Source organism: Tachysurus fulvidraco, chromosome 5 (genome assembly GCF_022655615.1).
Source record: "Tachysurus fulvidraco isolate hzauxx_2018 chromosome 5, HZAU_PFXX_2.0, whole genome shotgun sequence".
Lineage (NCBI taxonomy): Eukaryota > Metazoa > Chordata > Actinopteri > Siluriformes > Bagridae > Tachysurus > Tachysurus fulvidraco.
The window spans coordinates 4,908,370-4,920,869 of NC_062522.1; the positions used below are offsets into that span (position 1 = coordinate 4,908,370).

At 44.2% G+C, this 12,500-nt stretch overlaps 1 protein-coding gene across 1 annotated transcript in view; it reads left to right on the forward strand.

Annotated features, from left to right (window-relative positions):
* The window catches only part of uroc1 (urocanate hydratase 1), an 18,973-nt gene that overhangs the window by 5,050 nt on the left and 1,423 nt on the right, over positions 1 to 12,500 (forward strand). Inside the window, exons 4-17 of the mRNA XM_027143356.2 lie at positions 1 to 16; positions 710 to 838; positions 1,094 to 1,155; positions 1,289 to 1,355; positions 1,658 to 1,801; positions 1,978 to 2,066; positions 2,431 to 2,493; positions 2,645 to 2,824; positions 3,374 to 3,471; positions 4,044 to 4,116; positions 6,350 to 6,539; positions 8,968 to 9,066; positions 9,425 to 9,524; positions 10,137 to 10,218. The exon at positions 1 to 16 is cut by the window's left edge and continues 44 nt beyond it. Of these exons, the coding sequence (XP_026999157.2) occupies positions 1 to 16; positions 710 to 838; positions 1,094 to 1,155; positions 1,289 to 1,355; positions 1,658 to 1,801; positions 1,978 to 2,066; positions 2,431 to 2,493; positions 2,645 to 2,824; positions 3,374 to 3,471; positions 4,044 to 4,116; positions 6,350 to 6,539; positions 8,968 to 9,066; positions 9,425 to 9,524; positions 10,137 to 10,218 (1,392 nt within the window). The remainder of the gene's footprint in view (positions 17 to 709; positions 839 to 1,093; positions 1,156 to 1,288; positions 1,356 to 1,657; positions 1,802 to 1,977; positions 2,067 to 2,430; positions 2,494 to 2,644; positions 2,825 to 3,373; positions 3,472 to 4,043; positions 4,117 to 6,349; positions 6,540 to 8,967; positions 9,067 to 9,424; positions 9,525 to 10,136; positions 10,219 to 12,500) is intronic.

Here is a 12,500-nt window from a genome sequence, read left to right on the forward strand (position 1 = left end):
CAGTAACTGGGCTCAGGTAATATCTGTGTGTGGAAATACAGACTGATATATAAACATAAAACTGACAAAACACATCAATACACATTTGTGTGTGTGTGTTTGTGTGTGTTTGTGTGTCTGTGTTTGTGTGTTTGTGTATCTGTGTGTGTCTGTATTTGTGTGTGTCTGTGTTTGTGTGTGTGTCTGTGTGTGTGTGTGTGTGTGTGTGTGTGTGTGTCTGTGTGTGTGTGTCTGTGTGTGTGTCTGTGTTTGTGTGTGTGTCTGTGTGTGTGTGTGTGTGTGTGTGTGTGTGTGTGTGTGTGTGTGTGTGTGTGTCTGTGTGTGTGTCTATGTGTGTGTCTGTATTTGTGTGTGTGTCTGTGTGTGTGTCTGTGTTTGTGTGTGTGTGTGTGTGTCTGTGTGTGTGTGTGTGTCTGTGTGTGTGTCTGTGTTTGTGTGTGTCTGTGTGTGTGTGTGTGTCTGTGTTTGTGTGTTTGTGTCTGTGTGTGTGTGTTTGTGTGTGTGTGTTTGTGTGTGTGTCTGTGTGTGTGTGTCTGTGTTTGTGTGTTTATGTGTCTGTGTGTGTGTGTCTGTGTTTGTGTGTTTATGTGTCTTTGTGTGTGTGTTTGTGTGTCTGTGTCTGTGTGTGTGTGTGTGTGTGTGTGTGTGTGTGTGTGTGTGTGTGTGTGTGTGTGTGTGTGTGTGTGTGTGTGTGTGTGTGTGTGTGTAGTTCTGGCTGGTGTTTCACTACCTGAGCACTATGACTGCAGATCAGACACTGGTGATGTACAGCGGTCATCCACTTGGCCTGTTTCCCAGCCTACCCTCGTCCCCACGCTGCGTCATCACTAACGGCATGGTAAGAGACACACACAAACACACACACATGCTTCACACGATATTGACACACACTCTTTACACGATATTGACACACACTCTTTACACGATATTGACACACACTCTTTACACGATATTGACACACACTCTTTACACGATATTGACACACACTCTTTACACGATATTGACACACACTCTTTACACGATATTGACACACACTCTTTACACGATATTGACACACACTCTTCACACGATCTTAACCTTTGTTGTTGTGCAGGTCATCCCGAATTATTCCTCCAGGGAGAGCTATGAGAAAATGTTTGCTCTGGGAAACACCATGTAAGATACATTCACACTCAATTTGTAATCATGTATGAGCTATATGAAAACTTATTTCACTGTTTGTGTGTGTGTGTGTGTGTGTGTGTGTGTGTGTGTGTGTGTGTGTGTGTGTGTGTGTGTGTGTGATTAGGTATGGACAGATGACTGCAGGAAGTTACTGCTACATCGGGCCTCAGGGCATCGTTCATGGCACGCTGGTAAGCATCAGACGGCACATTTACGTGTCTGATCATGCGAACACTGTCTACGTCTGATCTACACTCGTTGTCATAGTTACATTTAGATGACATTTAGACAAAATCATGCTACGAATGCATGCTGCATTGTTGAGTTCTGGATTCTGGTTGGTGAGAAGGTGTTGATAGATTTTCGTGTCCATCGTAACACCAAATAATAACAAGAAGCAAGCGGTGATGGAATCATCGTGACTTTCGAGCGCAAATCTCAGACTTAACGTCAACACATGACTGATTTCCATTTTATTTCTGTTTCTCTGTAGCTGACCGTGTTGAACGCGGGACGCCGCTACCTCGGCACGGGTGACCTGACAGGTCGTGTGTTCGTCTCCTCTGGTTTAGGTGGGATGAGTGGAGCACAAGCCAAAGCTGCAGTCATTGCTGGATGTGTTGGTGTCATTGCAGAGGTCAGACATCACTGATCAGACATCACCAAACGATCCAAGTCCGAGCCACTGTGTACTAATATACTAATGCTCGACCCTAGGTCCCTTAGAATAAGAAATACGAGACGAGACAGATTATATTCAGGATGTATTCACACATGCAGTGGATCTAACCCAGTGTGTACTATGTTCTGAAGGTTGATGAAGCTCCACTAAGGAAGAGGCACGAGCAGGGCTGGGTGACGGAGGTCACGAAGGACCTTGACCACTGCATCCAGCGCATCAGGTTCCATACACACCACACACACACACACACACACACACACACACACACACACACACACACACACACACACACACACACACACACACACACACACACACAGTGTCACATAAATGAGGATGAGGTTCACTTCTGAGTCTGATTCCTCTGAAGGTTTCTTCCTCACCACCGTCACCTCAGGCTTGTCATTAGGGATAAAAGTTAGAGATAAATACTAACTTAAATTTAAACTTTATTATATTTATTCTGTTTCTATCCTTCTGTAACGCTGCTTTGAGACAATGTCCATTGTTAAAATTGTTATACACATACATTGAATTTGATTAAAGAGTGTGTGATGTTTGAATTGTTTTTTTTTGCTTCACAGGGAGGCCAGGAGATCGAAGATGGTGCTGAGTTTGGGTTACCATGGCAACATTGTGGCATTGTGGTGAGTGGGTATGTTGATATGTGCTGGCGAGATTTTGACTGTGTTTGACCTGTGTGTGTGTGTGTTTGTGTGTGTGTGTGTGTGTGTGTGTGTGTGTGTGTGTGTGTGTGTGTGTGTGTGTGTGTGTGTGTGTGTGTGTGTGTGTGTTTAGGGAGCGGCTATGGCAGGAGTATGAGCACACAGGAGAATTACTGGTGGATTTGGGTTCAGATCAGACGTCACTACACAACCCGTTCAGCGGTGGTTATTATCCGGTCCAGCTCAGCTTCACACAAGCCAATCAGCTCATGAGCTCCGACCCTCAGAGATTTAGAGACACTGTACATGAAAGGTATAAACACACACACACACACACACACACACTCACTCACACTCACACTCTCTCACACACACACACACACACACACACTCACAGCTACAGTGACATTGTGCAATCTGTGCTAATATGGCTACAGTGTTAACTCTGAAGGGGGGACACAGTGGCTTAGTGGTTAGCACGTTCGCCTCACACCTCCAAGGTTGGGGGTTCGATTCCCGCCTCGTGTGTGTGGAGTTTGCATGTTCTCCCCGTGCCTCGGGGGTTTCCTCCAGGTACTCCGGTTTCCTCCCCCGGTCCAAAGACATGCATGGTAGGTTGATTGGCATCTCTGGAAAATTGTCCGTAGTGTGTGTGTGTGTGTGTGTGTGTGTGTGTGTGTGTGTGTGTGTGTGTGCGCGCCCTGTGATGGGTTGGCACTCCGTCCAGGGTGTATCCTGGCTCGATGCCCGATGACGCCTGAGATAGGCACAGGCTCCCCGTGACCCGAGAAGTTTGGATAAGCGGTAGCAAATGAGTGAGTGAGAGTGTTAACTCTGAACCCTGTTGCTGTTCCCTCTGAAGTCTCAGGAGACACGTCGCTGCCATTAATAAGCTCTCGGAGAAGGGAATGTTCTTCTGGGATTATGGCAATGCTTTTCTTCTGGAGTCCAAACGAGCAGGTGAGTGTTATTACACCTTACAGCTTCACGGGTTTCAGCACAGGGTTCTGTACATGTGACTCGACAACCTCCTCCTTCTCCTTCTCCTCCTCCTCCTCCTCCTCTCCCTTGTTCTTATCAACTTCCTGCTCTTCATCCTTTCCCTCCTCCTCCTTCTCCCACTTCTCCTTCTCCTCCTTGTCATCCTCTTCCTTCTCCCAATGACACTACTGTGGATTTCATTCTTTCTTTCCTCATCTACCTGTTCTTCATCCTTTTCCTTTCTTTTCTTCCTCCTCCGTCTTCTCCACATTCTCTTCCTCATCCTCCTGCTCTTTATTTTCTCCTCTGCCTCCACCTCCTTTTCCTCATTCACTTTCCCTTTTTTCTTCTCCTCCTTCATCTCCCCCTCCTCTTCTCCTTCTTCTTTTCCTCCTCCTGCTTCTCCCTCTTCTCCTTTTCCTCCTCTTCCTCCTCTTTCTTCTGTGTATTCCTTCCTTCTTTACCTCCCTATCTTTCTTTTTTTCTTTCTTTCTACATCCAGATTTCTTTAAAGTTGCTTCGTGACAGTGTTTATTGTCTGAATGTCCCAGGTGCTGAGGTGGAGAAGACAGGAGGAGGTGCTACAGAGTTCAGATATCCTTCATACGTCCAGCACATAATGGGGTGAATCACAAACACAGACACCTTCATGAACAGGTGCAGGAACTGAACTGATCCCACAACTAGCAGCTAGCTGTTTCCTGTTAATATTACTAACACGAATCAAGCATCATGCTAGTTCAGGCAGGCCATGTAGTAAGCTGCATCATCTGCTAATCAGCTGTCTACGAGGCGCGCCGATCCGACTTCCTTAATTTCCCCCTCCTTTAAATCCTCGCCTTCGAGCCACCCCTACGCATCGCTGCTGCTGCGATCCAACACCCTCCTCCATCCCCTCCTCCTCCTCCAGCCAGAACCCGTCACCAGCGCCGATTAATTTATTCACATATTCCTTCTCTGCCCCCCCCCCGACTTCATTTATGTATTAAAAAACAAAACAACAACAACAAAAAAAAAACTGTAACAAGCTATTCGCATCTCGCACGATTCCGGTTCTGATTCTGAGCCGTAACAGGGGGTCTATTCATTCCCCAGCACTGCCTCCCCAACCTGTCCATGCAGGCGCACGGACAGGGGCATTGGAAAATTCTCCCAGAACAGAACCATTCCGCCAACACTAACTGTACGAAGTGGTCCTGACTGAACTACTATTATCAGTACTACTGCTGACATCACTAACAAACAATCACAGTCAAAAAGTGTTGGATTGGTGTAAAGATCACATGGAGTTCAGATCTCCTCTTGGTATCAGAGTCCAACTTGAGCTGGTAGATCCGTAGATGTCTCAGGATTTTCATAGAGTCAGCCTCATCTCAGCGGAGGTCCAAAATGATAATCGCACGGAAGACGATCGGAGCTTGTACAATGTCTGGATGCCTCGGGATGGGTAGAAAGAGAGAAGCGGTGTAGAGGGATTAACATATTTGCTGTTCATAAAAAAGGTGCAAGTCTAAAGTATTGGTGCATAATTTTATGGGATGTATTATGTGTGTGTGTACGCCTGACTAAAGAGGTGAGTTTTTAATCTGCTTTTGAACTGGGAAAGTGTGTCTGAGCCCCGAACAACAGGGTGGTGTCATGAAGCCGAGTTACTTTTAACACCACAAAGTGGATTATTTTCCAGTAAGTGTAAGAAAAAAACAGGATAACTTTACAGATAAGATTCAGACCCAACTACAGGGACAACATAAAGAGGGAATTTATTCAGAAAACTACAAACAGATGGAAAAACACTGGGGTAAAAAGACAAAGCAACTGGGGTAATAAAACAGAAACAAGAAGAACAAAAACGTGCTAAAAAATAACCACACAAGGACTCAGCAAACCACAAGCACAAGACAACAGGTATACAGTATATAAGAAGGACAATCATTAAGACACAAGGGACAGGTGTGCAGAAGTGGGACAGATAAAGACACTGAACACAAAACATAAACTCAGGGCTCTCAAGTTTTGAAGACAGGCGAGCGTGACATCTCCAAGCTGTTTCGTGTTGAGGTTTTGTTCAAACCGACCATCGAAAATAGCCTCGCTAATGAATGTTTTTTTTTCATTGGTTGTTGCGTTAAATTTGACCCATATACAATAGTGCTATTTTCTGATTGGCTGTTGTGTAGCCTCTTTTTTTGATTGGCTGATAAGTGTCAGGCTCGACTAAGAGCTCCAGGGAAGACGCGCTTGATTCCTGCCCGGTTTCACAGAGACAGCGGTGCGGACTGATACATTTTGTGCGCTGTGGCTTATTAAATATATGATAAATAGTCAAAATGTTTTTCTGCGTGAGAAATACAATGTGTGGCGTGAGAAATACGATGTGTGGTGGGAGAACGTGACAAAATACCCAAATGTGTGACTCTCAATGCGTTACACTGGACCTGACACTAGCCCTGAAAACTAAAGACAGACAACGCCTGCCAGAACGTCCCCCTGCTGTTCAGACAGGGAATAGTCCAAGCCATCCATGACAATAATTCATGACTACAATGACAGAAGAATGACACGTCGTACATTTTATCCATTTATAGTTACATGTTGAGCGACATTCTAATTGATATTTAAGTATTTTCGGATTTTATGGAGTCCTAATTGACACTTCATCACAGAAAGTTCAAATAAGATGCGAATCAGTCTAATATTTCTTACACAAGAAACCTCCATGGTTCTTAATTGTTCTTGTATTTGTATTAAAATATACAGGAGAGGTTCAAAATATTTCCACGTCGTCTGATGAAAAATGCTGTATTACTGTTACACATAAACACACATGCTGAGTCTGACCTTTGCTCTCTGCGTGTAGCGACATCTTCTCTCTGGGTTTCGGGCCGTTCCGATGGGTCTGTACTTCAGGAAACCCAGCTGATCTGGTGCAGACAGATAACATCGCCACTACAGTGCTGGAAGAGATCAGCCTCACTGTTAACGAGCGAGTTCGTCAGCAGTACAGTGACAACATCCGCTGGATCCGCGAGGCTGGAAAACACAACATGGTACAGTACAGTTCTAATCCACTACAGTCCTGTAAACAAAACAAGCTTAAAGGCAGGGTCTTTGTTGTTTGAAAGCCAATGTTTACATTTGACATCACCAAAACAAACATGCCCCTAACCCAAATGGGTCCCACCCCTGTATCGATAGCTCCGCCCACACGTACATACGTAATCCAGGCAACTAATTTAAAGAAATGTGTCTTTATCATAGCTGAAGGGAAGAACAACACGATTGCAGATAAACAAACAAGCAAAAATGACACACAAGCATAATCATGTAAAGGACAAAGGTATATATTAGTTCTGTGTAACAAAGCAAAACCAACGTTACTCACCTATCGAGAAGGAAAAAAGCGCCTCGGTGTCTTAAGTAAAGTTGAATTTCCTGAGTCAATAACTCCTGAGCTAAACGCTGTTACTACACAAAACGCGGTTGTAGCTGCCTCTCTACATTACTACGATAGAAAAGAGGTGTTATTTGTGTAGTAACAGCGTATAGTTAAGGAGTTATTGACTCGGGAAACTCCAACCTGTGAATATGTGGCCAACTTCCTGCTCCTTCAGTTCTCTCCAGCGCTGGAAAGCTGATCCTATATTAACACGTCCTACTTCTTGCCTTATCGTAAGCCTTTCTTCGCTTTCTTTCTTTGTTTTTATCCTCCACGTCAATGTTAAAACCGCTTTCTGCTAATGTCACACATGCGCACCGAACACTCTCTCCACCCATATTGACAAGACACGCCCCTTTCTGCTCATCGGCTACACTTTTGTTTGGTTTTTGTTAAGTATTCGGCCCGACTCAGTTTTCTGAAGCATTACCTTTAATTACACCAGCTGTCTATACATCCAAAGGTTTTGAGTTCTATTTGGGTGGAATTAGCTTTACACAGGTCTGGGGGGTGGGGTTGGGTTTGTGGGTGGGGCTGAAGAATTATTACCAGTGTGTTTCTGGGATTTTTGCCTCAACTGAATCTGCCATGTCAGTAGTATTCTCAGACCGTACATCCACACCGTTTTAAATCAAATATATGTTTAATTAAAAAAGACTGATCAAAAGTATGTGCACCCCTGGCCATCACACCCATATGTTGATCTTCTCCAAATTGTTGCCATGAAGCAACACAACTTTAAGCACACAACTGTCTATTGTGGGAAGTGGTAGCTCAGTGTTTAATGTGTTCGATTACTGATCGGAAGGCTGTGAGATCAAATCCCAGGTCCACCAAACTGCTGCTCATGTGCCCCTGAACAAAGCCATTAACTCTCAATTACTCAGTAGTATGAATGAGATAAATGTATGTTGCCCTAGATGCGGGGCAAATGCCATAAATGTAAGTGTGTATGTTGGCTTTGTACTTTGTAGAATTAAAATGTCCATTAACTGGAACTAAGAGACCCAGACACTGTTTCAGCATGACAATGCCCATGTGAACAAACCACGCAGCTCCATGAAGACATGGTCTGTTGAAGTTGATGTGGAAGAACTTTAGTGTCCCGAACAGAGCCCGGACTCTGACTCAACTCCACTGAATATCTTTGGGATAAACTGGAACTGGAGTTTCCTTAACATCCCAAAATCAGTACCTGATCTCACTAATGCTCTTGTGGAACGAGAGAATAACCCCTGAATACTCACAGCTATGCTCCACTATCTAGTGAAAAGCTTCTGAGAAGAGAAGAGCTTATGGTAACTGTAAAGGGGAATAAATCTGGAATGAGATGTTCAGCAAACACATATTATGGATATGATGGTCAGGTGTCATCATACTTGTGTACTTATGTTGTATAACAGGTAATAGGTGAAATATTTACCATATAACCCCTGCAGGAAGTGTGGATTTGTACGTATTCTTCAGTCTACAGACACCACAAAAAGAACATTTTGCTATTTTTATTAATCTCCTGCTGAAGTCAAAAACAACCATGTAACAAGTTCTTTTGTCAATTCTGTTCAATGCACATGTATTTGTAGAGCACTTTTAACAATGGGAATTGTCTCAAAGCAGCTTTACAGAACATAATAGAAAAAATTCATTCATTCATTCATTCATTCATTCATTTTCTACCGCTTATCCAAACTTCTCGGGTCACGGAGAGCCTGTGCCTACCTCAGGCGTCATTGGGCATCAAGGCAGGATACACCCTGGACGGAGTGCCAACCCATTCAACCCCGAGGCACGGGGAGAACATGCAAACTCCACACACACAAGGCGGAGGCGGGAATCGAACCCCCAACCCTGGAGGTGTGAGGCGAACGTGCTAACCACTAAGCCACCGTGCCCCCCTTATAGAAAAATTGTAAAAGATTAATATAATACATAATAATATAATCCATTCAAGTCCTTATAAAAATGATAGAAACAAGCTTCTTTTAAACATCTGTCTAACTTAATATCTCAATGATATTATTGCTGCTACCTGTGTGCAGGTGGTTGGCTCTCAGGCTCGTATTCTCTACTCAGACCAGAGGGGAAGAGTGGCCATCGCTTTGGCCATAAACCAGGCTGTCGCAGAAGGCAGAGTCATGGTACACACTCACATGAAGACACATGCACACACATGCAAACACACACACATACACACACATACAAACACACACATACACACAATTTTAGATCTTAGATAGATAGATAGATAGATAGATAGATAGATAGATAGATAGATAGATAGATAGATAGATAGATAGACAGACAGACAGACAGACAGATAGACAGACAGACAGACAGACAGACAGACAGACAGACAGACAGACAGACAGACAGAAGTTTTTGCCCTCATACACAACATAGACATTAATATGTTGAAGTAATCCCTAATCTTCAGGACAGTTCATAATCTAAGGGGCTGACTGTGAGTGACATCTCAATGAGGTTCTGTTTCTTCAGGCTCCTGTAGTGATCAGCAGAGATCACCATGATGTCAGTGGCACTGACAGTCCATTCAGAGAGACGTCCAATATATACGATGGGTCTGCTTTCTGTGCAGGTACACACACACACACACACACACACACACACACACACACACACACACACACACACACACACAGACACAGACACAGACACAGACACACACACATACACAGACACACACACATACACATACACATACACACACACACACACACACACACACACACACACACACACACACACACACACACACACACACACACACACACACACACACACACACACACAGACACAGACACAGACACAGACACACACACAGACACACACACATACACAGACACACACACATACACATACACATACACACACACACACACATACACACACACACACACACACACACACACACACACACACACACACACACACACACACACACACACACAGACACACACACACACACACACACACACAGACACAGACACACACACATACACAGACACACACACATACACATACATACACACACACACACATACACATACACACACATACACACACACACATACACATACACATACACATACACATACACATACACATACACACACACATACACACACACACATATATATATTTATACACACATACTCCTTCTGATTGTGTGTGTGCTTGTGTTTTGTAGATATGGCTGTGCAGAACGTCATCGGTGACTCTTTCCGTGGTGCCACGTGGGTTGCTTTGCATAACGGAGGCGGTGTTGGCTGGTAAACACACATCCTCACACATCACACAGTTTTTTCTTCTCCATTAACACTGATGGATTACAGGAAACTGTGTAGTGTATTGTCAGGAACCAGGTGCCTCTGGCAGAGAGAAAATTCCGACCCAAAAGCAGGGATAGCTAAAGACCTACACACAGACAGTAAAGACTAGGGTAAAACTAGGCAACAAAATACAAACCAAGATACAGAACGTAGGAACATAAAACACATCAAGGACTCACACAACACTACAGGTGTAAATAGGGGAGGTGATTCATGAAACATGGGGAACTGGTGTGCAGAGGCGAGAGCCGAATAAGGATCGGCGAGGCAACCAAGGGTGATAGCAGAATATAAACAAATCCTCCTGGCATATAGCAGACACCCTTATCCCAAGTGACTTACAAATTTATTTTAATTTATACAACTGAGCAGCTGAGAATAAGGGCTTTCTTAGGGTGTGGCAGCTTGGTGGACCTGGGATTTGTACTCATGACCTTCCATTCAATAGTCCAACACCTTACCACCTCCCTTTAACCCCTTTATGCCACGCCCCCCCCCCTTTCCATCCTGGAATGCACCTTGGTGTTCCAGCAGGGAATTGTCCAAGGCCCCCATGACGTATTACAGTGAACAAATAACGTTTGCAAAAATCAGCATTTCAGCTGTCAGATTCACAGCAGGTTCAGGGAGCTAAACCATAAAAGTTTCACAGTTAGTTGTAGAAAATTAATTTATTACTAATAATTACTTTTTTCCCCTCACCATTTTGCCTGAAATGTCTAGGGAAATACATCGGGAAGTGTTTGCCTTCACTTTTCTGTCTGTCTGTCTATCTGTCTGTCTGTCTGTCTGTCTGTCTGTCTGTCTGTTTGTCTATTCTCATGGTTGGAAATGTACTATTGGGACTGTGTGTGTGTCCCAGGTTTTGATTTGTAATTTGGAAATAAAAAGATCCCAAACTTGAGACAGAGATGCTGACAGATACAAAGGTGAGACAGCTTTAATGCTTTAATGACACTTCAACAAACAATCCAAACTGAAAGGCTTGAACTGATGATGTTTGAAAGCCAATGCTGACATTTGAAATCACCAAAACAAATACGCCCCTAACCCAAATGGGTGTCACCCCTATTTTGATAGCTCCGCCCCCACATATACATACGTGACCCAGGCAATTATTATGGCAGAACCTGTTGGGGAAGCTGGCCGAGGGTATATTTTTATCAGTAAATGAACCCAGTGAGTAATACTATGGTAATACAAATGTGTTTGTAGTACTGTGTGTTGTACCGTGAAAGGTTTAGCTCCGTTTCACACGGAAGACGATGTTCAACATCTAGAACCCGAGACAGAGGTAATGGCGGGTATCCACCATGTCAATGTTTCAATCGCTTTCGGATAATGTCAGACATGCGCACTGAACACTCTCTGCCGCATATTGACAAGACACGCCCATTTATGTTAATATCACACATGCGCACTCAACACTCTCTGCCGCATATTGACAAGACACGCCGCTTTATGCTAATTTCAGATATGCGCACTGAACACTCTCTCCACCACATATTGACAAGACACGCCCCTTTATGCTAATGTCAGACATGCGCACTGAACACTCTCTCCACCACATATTGACAAGACACGCCCCTTTATGCTAATGTCAGACATGCGCACTGAACACTCTCTCCACGCATATTGACAAGACACGCCCCTTTATGCTAATGTCAGACATGCGCACTGAACACTCTCTCTGCCGCATATTGATAAGACACGCCCCTTTATGCTAATGTCAGACATGCGCACTGAACACTCTCTCTGCCGCATATTGATAAGACACGCCCCTTTATGCTAATGTCAGACATGCGCACTGAACACTCTCTCTGCCGCATATTGATAAGACACGCCCCTTTATGCTAATGTCAGACATGCGCACTGAACACTCTCTCTGCCGCATATTGACAAGACACGCCCCTTTATGCTAATGTCAGACATGCGCACTGAACACTCTCTCTGCCGCATATTGATAAGACACGCCCCTTTATGCTAATGTCAGACATGCGCACTGAACACTCTCTCTGCCGCATATTGACAAGACACGCCCCTTTATGCTAATGTCAGACATGCGCACTGAACACTCTCTCTGCCGCATATTGATAAGACACGCCCCTTTATGCTAATGTCAGACATGCGCACTGAACACTCTCTCTGCCGCATATTGATAAGACACGCCCCTTTATGCTAATGTCAGACATGCGCACTGAACACTCTCTCTGCCGCATATT